The sequence below is a fragment of the Danio rerio genome, chromosome 7 (genome assembly GCF_049306965.1).
Source record: "Danio rerio strain Tuebingen ecotype United States chromosome 7, GRCz12tu, whole genome shotgun sequence".
In the NCBI taxonomy this organism is placed as follows: domain Eukaryota; kingdom Metazoa; phylum Chordata; class Actinopteri; order Cypriniformes; family Danionidae; genus Danio; species Danio rerio.
In genome coordinates this window covers 17,387,507-17,397,001 of record NC_133182.1, presented here as the reverse complement: position 1 = coordinate 17,397,001, position 9,495 = coordinate 17,387,507, and the positions used below count along the sequence as shown (strand labels likewise).

The 9,495-nt window shown below is 31.1% G+C and overlaps 1 protein-coding gene across 1 annotated transcript; it reads right to left on the bottom strand.

Annotated features, from left to right (window-relative positions):
* Window positions 1–1,244: 1,244 nt before the first annotated feature.
* On the bottom strand, window positions 1,245–5,883 carry nitr7b (novel immune-type receptor 7b). The gene is made up of 6 exons (XM_073908216.1): window positions 5,826–5,883; window positions 3,290–3,640; window positions 3,145–3,186; window positions 2,882–3,013; window positions 2,695–2,744; window positions 1,245–2,027 (listed from the first exon to the last, which is right to left on the bottom strand). Exons 1-6 carry the CDS (start codon window positions 5,866–5,868, stop codon window positions 1,914–1,916), a joined length of 732 nt encoding a protein of 243 aa, XP_073764317.1. The 5' UTR covers window positions 5,869–5,883; the 3' UTR covers window positions 1,245–1,913.
* Window positions 5,884–9,495: the final 3,612 nt, after the last annotated feature.

Genomic DNA, 9,495 nt, shown 5'->3' with positions numbered 1-9,495 from the left:
TATATATATATATGTATATATGTATATATATATATATATATATATATATATATATATATATATATATATATATATAAAATTTTATCATTACATGTACATTATACATGAGAGAACCAACTTTTGATTAATTTCCCAACAAAAGCTGCACTGCTGTAGCTGATACGTAAGATCATTAAGAGTTACAAAACACCTTTAAAATCTAAAATGCTAAAAATCATTTGCTGAATCATAACAAAAAAACATTAATTTTGAGCATTGCATTTGTCATTAATCTTACTTATTTACTTCATTTTTATCTGGTCGTTTTTTAAATGTATAGTAGTCATATAATTGATCTGTCACATCTTCTAGATTTAATATATTTATGCAACTGGCCTTTATGCAGCAGTTTGAACTGTTTACATATTTATGCATTTGGTGGATTCTTTATCTGAAATGGACTTACATTGAATTAAATGTGCAGTACACATTTTGTAATATCCTCCTTACTCTACACTCAGAAATAAAGGTACAGAAGCTGTCACTGGGGTGCACCTTTTCAAAAGGTACATATTTGTACCTGAAGAGTCCATAATGGTACCTCAAAGGTACTTCTTAGGTACATTTGGGCACTAATGTGCACCTTTGAGGAACCACTTTGGACTCATTGGGTATAAATATGTATCTTTTGAAAAGGTACTGCCCAAGTGATAGCACCTGTACCTTTATTTCTGAGAGTGTAGGAAATTAACTCACAACCTGAGCTACAGAAAGGCCATATATAATGATATTTAGGAAGGGCATTCAGAGGTGTCATTTAGTTTAACATTGATAGAATTGAATCAGTTGGGATTTATGGTGTATATAGTTATTACTCCTTGACCCTATTTAAAGAAAACAGTCAGAAATCTGTATAAATGACTGTGGATGGTTCTGAAAGTGTTGCAACATCCTAATATATCTTCTGTTTCACCAAAGTCTTTTCTTACTGGTGGAGTGGCTGGGCTTTAAAATTTAGTTCTAACTTCTTGCGTACTAATGACCACTGATGACAAACAATATTTTTTTTCTTTGTATTTAACATAATAGACCAAAAAGAAGATTAGCATTTTGATATTGGTAATTTAGTTTTTCTTAATATCAAAAATCATGTTTTATATATATATATATATATATATATATATATATATATATATATATATATATATATATATATATATATATATAGTGTTTTTTGGTGTAAAGACATACAAAGTAATTTTGTATACATGTATGATACAAATTTATTTGCCTTTTAAAAATAAAGGATTTAAATGATAGTAAAAGTTCAGTGTTCATTGATTGGAAAATATTAAACAATTTTAATGACAAACTAAATAGTTACATTACATATCATATATACAGTACAAATAAAACATGAATTAATAAAATTCTAAATAAAATTTAAAATTATTTTGTAACCCATTACAATAAGGTTGTATTAATGTCAGTTAATGCATTTACTAACATGAACACAATGATTAATACATATATAAAAATATTATATTTGTTCATGTTAGTTAACATTAAATACAGTCGTTCATTGTTAGTTCATGTTAACTTACAGTGCATGAACTAGTGTTAACAAGCATGAATTTAGAAGTAATAATGTATTAGTAAATGTTGACTAACTAATGAAACCTTATTTTAAAGTGTAACCAATTATTTATATTAAATGAAAGTTAACAATGCTAAAATAAAATTAAATAATTAAAAAAAATTAATGCAATACATACTATTGTTTACTTCTTATGACAAACTGATAAAGCTGATGCATTTTTTTTTGCATGGAGAGATTAAGACAAGTGAGTCTAGACACCAGTCTGCTGCAGTTACTGTTATTAACATGTGGTTTAGCACAGGCGGAGTTTCACTTGTGTTTTGTGAATGTTTGATCACCGAGTGGCAGCATAAACAACATTTGGCTCCACCGTCCTCATGCTTTTTACTGGTCTTCTACTCTTCTTGTCTAAGTTTAGAGCTGCATAGTTCAGGTCTTCATTTTGCTTCTGGCAACACAAAAATACAAACATATTTTAAGAAATCAACAAACAAGCAAAATTTAATTATTCTAAATATTGTCTGCTTCCTGCAATAATTTTCTGACATTTTACACTGCTTGGCTGTTTGGATTTAGGCTTAACACTTAAGTCTGATATAGAATTTATGTTGAAAAACCAACAATAGAAATCATCATTAGAAGTTCTAATGTAAAACAAAAATACAAACCATCAAATTTACAACATTAAAGTGTGTGTTGGGGCATATTCCAGTGGGTTTTATATAAAGAAATGTCCTGGAAATTAAATATTTTTTAAATCTCGAACACTGTAAAAAATCAAATCGGTTAAGTTGTTATAATTGGTTTTACAAATGTAAGTGGATTGAACAAAAATTAAGATTTGAGTTGATTTAGCTCATTTTTAAATTAGTAGTTTGAACAAATAGCAAAATCATTTTTTGAGTGAAATTCCAGAAAATTCTTTTAGTTTTGTACACAGGAACTTTTCAAAATCTAAAGAGCCTTTTTGGTCCTTTTGAATTGAAAAGATTCCATAAATGTTAAAGGAAACAAAGACAATAAGAACTAAGAAAGTAGTGGTTATGAATTAATTTTTTTAACCCATCAGAAATTGTCTTGTTCCTTTTATTATAAACATATTAAATTTATATTACCTTGTGCTGCAGCTGTTTGTTCATCTTTTTGTTTTTACTGTGCTTTGCATCTAGGAAAAACAAGACAGGAAATATATTTTTTTATTGTCTCATTAATTACTGATATGGTAATATCAATATGTTACACTGGCTGTACAAGAAACAAGTTACATTTTTCTGTATGTGCTGTAGTGTGTTGTTCACATACCTTCTTTCTTCTTCTTCATTTTCTTCAGCTTGATTAAGGCTACAATAGCGAAAACAGTGGGAAGCAAAATGAAGCCGCTCGAGATCAGTGTCAGCGTGTAAAAGAAACGGCAGGATGTCTCTTCAGTTGTTCCTGTTAAAACCATCAGGTAATCAAAAACAAAAAAGACCAAAAGACAAAAACAAAGAGAACAAAATTACTATCACATGAAAGAAAACTTAAACAACACAGGACCATTTTTTATGTGTTTGTTAGACACATACCATAATCCGTATTTGCAATATCTTCTTTAGAGTGATTTGTTGCTTTGAAGATGAAAAAAAACAAGTTAATAATTAATCAACAGCACATAATATTACTGTAAAAAATTAAAGATGCCAACAGATCAAATGAAGATTTAAATACTACCATTTACTACCACTAACTGTGTTTGATTGTGAAAATTCATGTGGTTTCCAGTAAAACTTCCACAGTAAAACATTCCAGAGTCAGAAACATCCACGCTGATAATCCTCAGTGTAGAAAACTTTGCATTCACTGACATCTCTATATGAGTCTGCTGAAATCCATTTAAATATATGGAGTCAGCAGGATTTGGGCCAACATATTGAGTAGCAATACAGACTGGCAGAGAATCATCTGTCTGCTTGAACCAGGCCATATAACTGGACTCTTTCAGGATGTTTGAACACAGAAGAGAAACTGTAGTCCCGCTGTACACTGTTTTTGTGAAAGCGGCATGTTTTACAAAGATGACACCTAAAAGTAAAGCACAGCATGTTATACACTGTAAAAGTATCCAGAAATTAGCTGTTGCTAATAGTTTCTGTATTTTGTGATTAATGTTTTGATTTTTTATATTTTCCAAATATTTGTATGCTTTTGAATTGCATTATCAGATCTTAATCTGTCTTCCAACTTTTACCTTAAAAATTTCAAAAAATTGTAATACTTTAATAGTTTGAAGTGATATATTGCCTGGGCTGGTGTTGTATATTACACTACAAAAACATTATGAACTTCCGGAACATTTTCCGTTATTTTAAAGACGTATTTTTCTCTATATTATTTCTTATACATCATATTATTTTAAACAAATATAATGTCAATTAAAGCCACTTTGTTAAGCTGTAGAGTTGAATTTTCAACAGAGCAGAGATCAAGCTCCCATAATACAATTCACAATCGTGAGTAAAGTGAAAACAAAACTTATTTAAACGATATTTTTTACAAAAAAGTAAAAATGTTGACTGAGACTTAAAATTAGCTGCATCTGAACACAATGTTACAAAATGTAAATATATTCTGTATGATATAGAGTATATTCTTTCTGTGTACTGTAGTTGTGGCCCAGAAGGGATGTCTGTAGGGGACATTTGCTATATATCTGCATTTAAAGACCCTACAAAGTACATTTTTTATGGGGTTTTCAGTTTAAATGGGAAAGGACAGTGGAGATTATTGACAGGAAAGTTTGGGAAGCAGTCAGTGTGTGAGGGGAAGGATTGGAAAAAGACCTTGAGTCTCGAACTCGGGTCACTGTAAACAGCAGTGCCATGTGTTGATGCACTAACCTCTAACCTATTGGTGCAGACCCTACAAAATTTGATAAGATATTTGACTGACAGAATTATTTGATGATAAAGAAAAGCAATCGGAATATGGATTTACATAGGACTATGCCAAAAGAATGGTGCTAAAAAAGCAGGAGTATAACCGGTTTATTATAATCGTTTTATTTTTTTCTTTTGTATTAAACCCTTGTATACTGCATTTCTCAATAAGCACATTTATTTGCAAACGAAACAATTGAAACTACGAGTATGCAATATGCTTAAAGGTATATTCATTCATTCATTCATTCATTTTCTTTTTGGCTTAGTCCCTATATTAATCAGGGTGGCCACAGTGGAATGAACCGGCAATTTTCCAGCACATGATTTATGCAGCGAATGTCCTTCCAGCTCCAACCCATCACTGGGAAACACCCATACACTTATTCACACACTACGGACAATTTATCTTACCCAATTTTATTGTAGTGCATGTCTCTGGACTGTGAGGGAAACTGGAGTATCAGAAGAAGCAGCGACCTTCTTGCTGTGAGGCGACAGCGTTACCCACTTCACCACTGTGCTGCCCCTTATAGTTCACTCAAAAATTCAAATTGCCTCATTTATACTCTCATGTGTCTCTCTCTTAAGTTTCTTTCTTCTGTTGAACACAAAAGAAGATGTTTTAAAGAATGCTGCTTATACAATACAATACAATACAATGGAAGCCAATGGGTACCAAAAGTACCAGCATTCCAGGTATCAGTATTTTATTTTGTGTTCAACAGAAGAAAGAAACCCAGACTGGTTTTGAACAAGCGAAGGTTTTGTAAATGATGGCAGAATCATAATTTTTGGGGGAACTATCCCTTTTAAAACATACATCAACATTAAATTAATATGCCTTTACAAATGCAAAGGTTGTTTGCTATAGCTTAAAAGAAGATACTATGAACAAAGCTGGTGTTGTTAAAAAAATAAAAAATTGTGACATTTTCCAAATCTGACTTAAAATATACCTTTTTGAGCTCCTCGAGAACAAAAAACATTAGAGTTGTTAAATGGTCATCTAATCATGTAAAATAATATAAATGATGGTATAATGTAAGTTAAGAAGTATTGCTTTAAAAACTCATAAAATATGTATTTTAAAGATGTCAGATTTTGACTTTTTGATAATAACATGGCCACTTTCAAAATCAATTATTAAGAAAAGTATAATGATAGCTTTAATTAAATACATAACTATAATATATGCTTTGGTTAGGTATTGCATATAGTAGCCGTATTATTTTATAAGAATGTATACTTTATTTAAATTTATGGCAAACATGATCTTTCTGTTTCAGTGTCTCACGCTCTAAAGATAGATATTGTAAAAGTGTATTTACCCATTAAAAAGAGCATCAGCGGATGTAGTCCAGACAAATTCATGTTTACGTTCCAGTCGAATCGATTGAACTGAGAACATTGAGCTTTATTTATGAGAAGGGGGTGTGGCTTTAACATTACATGCTCCATCTCTTTTAAAGCAGGATGCATTCTACACTGTAAAGATGACCTTCAAATAAAGTCTCGAGGGTTGTCTAAAGTTGGTTGCATTTTTAGAATATAATACATGTTAGTTTTTTTATTTCTTTTTTTAAGATAGTCTTTGTTTTGTTTGCAAAGAGTTTTACCTTATATATATATATATATATATATATATATATATATATATATATATATATATATATATATATATATATATATATATATATATATAAATACACACTATAGTAAGTAAAAACGTTAAGAAACTGTGAAATTATTAATTCAAAAACGACATTTGATGTTTGTTCAAGCTACTTGTCTAAAATGAGCTGAAATAACACATTCATTAAGTTTTTTTCTGGCGACAACTTAATTGTTTTATGTTCAATCCACTTAATTTGTAAAAATAAAAAAAATAAGCTTAATTCCTCCATGTTGTCCTTTTCTATAGTATACATGTAGAACAAATAAACAAGTTTAGATAAAAATAAGCCAGTTCATTGTTGTTCAGTGTATTTTAATATCTCACTTTTGTACACATCCCATTGCAAAATCTATTGTCATTCCTGCTATGTATATTACCAATCAATTAATTGAAATAAAAGTCAGCCAATAGGTGGAGACATTACTGTCACAGTTTCACTGACACACACTCACACTACGGACAATTTAGCCTACCCAATTAACATAGAGAACCGGAGCACCCAGAAAAAACCCATGCGAACGCAGGGAGAACATGCAATCTCCACACAGAATGCCAACTGAGCCGAGGATTGACCCAGCGACAGCACTACCTACTGTGCCATTGTATCGCCTGTCACAGTGTTTAGTTGTCAGAGCTGGCAATAGATACTAGGCCTGTGTTGCATTTCATAGCATAAAGAGATAAGATAAAGATAAAGCATATGATTAATTCACCTTTATTCAACATTGAGGAATCCACAATGTACAGTGAATTTATATAACTGAAATATATTAGAGGGGATGATTAATAAAGTTAAAGAAAACTTGCATCGTCATTAAATAAATTGCATGCATGTAACATTATTCTCATTAGATTTTTTTTTTAGAGATATGTTAGCACAGTGATTGCAGGCCGTCCACACCACAGACCACGATGATCATGCTAGAACTAAAGCAACCTTTCACCAAATTAAATGGCAGGGGTTGGAAACAAAGTATCACTTCCTGTAGGGACTGACAGGAAGTAGCAGTTCAGAACAGAATGAGGTCTGGTGAGGTGAACTTCAGCATACAAACAGATACATGTAGAGTCCAGTCCAGTTTATATTTGAAACTGCTGTTTAGTTTTATTAATTACCACTTTTTAAGTGCAGCTGCATGTGGTTTGGTCTGGTATTGATTAATCATTTTAACACTATCAGGCATTTGTTACACTAAAAAAGCAATTAGTTACTTTACTTTAAAAAAGTGATTAAACTCCATCTTAGAAATGTTAAGGTGACGTTTTTTTTGATAATTATGCACATATAGTTCATTTATTTCATAATTGTAAGGCAACAGGTTTACTCACATTTTGAAGTACAAGTAACTAATTGCTTTTAAATTACTGAAGTCATTTTTGTCACTAAACAAACAAACAAAAAGTCCCTATATTCAAAATGATGTTTTATTATGTTTAACTAATATCTGTGAGCAGTATTAAGCAGTACTATGCCATCAATGTTTATTAAAAATGCAAAAGATAACTGCACTTTTATCAATAGCGTTAACAATGTCTGTGTTTTAGGTCAAACAAACTGCATATGAGTGTGGAAATGAAATTATACAGTATCTTAAAGTTCTATAAATGATTTTATTTTCATTTCACGTTACATTTAAATGTACATTTTAAAAAATTAATATTTTAACATACACTAATTTTTGTATCTTAAACTTAAATCTTGTATCTTATGCTATGTTTGAATTATAATAATCAAAATAGGTGCATATTATTGTGTATTTTAATAGAAAAATTTCACTTAAATAGCCTTAGATTATTAGTTTTTATTTAGTATTATATTTAATAATAATTCACAATAAGGGCAGCGCAGTGGGTAGGACAATCGTCTCACAGCAAGAAGGTTGCTGGTTCGAGCCCAGGCTGGGCCAGTTGGCATTTCTGTGTGGAGTTTGCATGTTCTCCCTGTGTGGGTTACCGGGTGCTCCGGTTTTCTCCACAAGTCCAAAAAAATGTTGTATGGGTGAATTGGTAAGCTAAAATTGTCTGTTGTGTGTGTGAGTAAATTGTGTGTATATGGATGTTTGCCAGTAATGGGTTGCAGCTGGAAGGGCATCTGCTGCATAAAACATGCTGAATAAGTTGGAGGTTCATTCCGCTGTGGCAACCTCTGATCAATAAAGGGATTAAGCCGAAAGGAAAATTAGTGAATGAATTGACAATAATAAGATATAATAATAATAATAATAATAATAATAATAATAATAATAATAATAATAATAATAAATACTACCAATAATATAAATAATAATATGCATAATAATAATTATCAAATGCTGTTCAAGACAGTTACAGTACTGTATAGTGTGTATGTGTGAGTGTTTTATCTAATGCTGGTAGAAACTGTAGCATTAAACTTTACACACTTGTGGTTTTAGACTGAGCTCAGGCCACTCACAGTCACCCAATAAGAATGAGGAGCTGCTGTGGTTATAAGTTTCCACTGAAGTGCTTCTGATTAAAGTGTGATAGCAGCTCGCTCAACTGCAGCGCTGTGCCATTTGACCTCATGCTTTAGTCTGGTGACATTAGATAAAAGGCCCACAATGTAGCATAACAAATACATAATATGTAAATGTGTTTTAAATGTCACAGATCAGGGCATAAAGTATTCATATGATCAAAATCTAATATGTGAAAGTGTCAAAAGTATGATTTCAGCACCATGGACAGAGACAGTATACCAATTACGCTTTATTTTATTTCATTTTTATCATACTACACTTGAACAAAGAAGACAAAAAAAAAATAGATTTAAGATTTCCTCAATTCTGCAAATCAGATCTGACTACTTTTATTACTTTTGAAACTTATTATTAATGTGATCTATACACTCACAGTGCACAACAGTGATGAAATATGCATTCAGAATATATTTGCATTTAAATTTAGTCTCGTTGTTTCACCAGTATGAATAATTTAGATAACATCACTCTTCACTTCTCTTTGTTTTTGTTAGACCAGTAATGTAATCAAAATGTCACTGGCTATTTTAAAAAGTAGGAGGAGCTGCTCATTAAGCCCCGCCCATTTCCCTAACTGTGTGCAATCTTATTTTGATTTACAAAGTTGTTTCATCACCAAAGCTGAGCCTCGAGTTGATGTAAAACACTGACACTGTAATCAGGAAAATTAGTCATCATAAACAATAATATGCAAAGTATTATTTTGTATGTTCAGCCAGCAGATTTGGGTAGTTTGCTTTGGATTGTGTGCTGCAAAGTGTCCATGAAAGCCTCCAGGAGATGTGGTTAGTAATCAGTTGTTGATTCATCTGAGTAATCTTA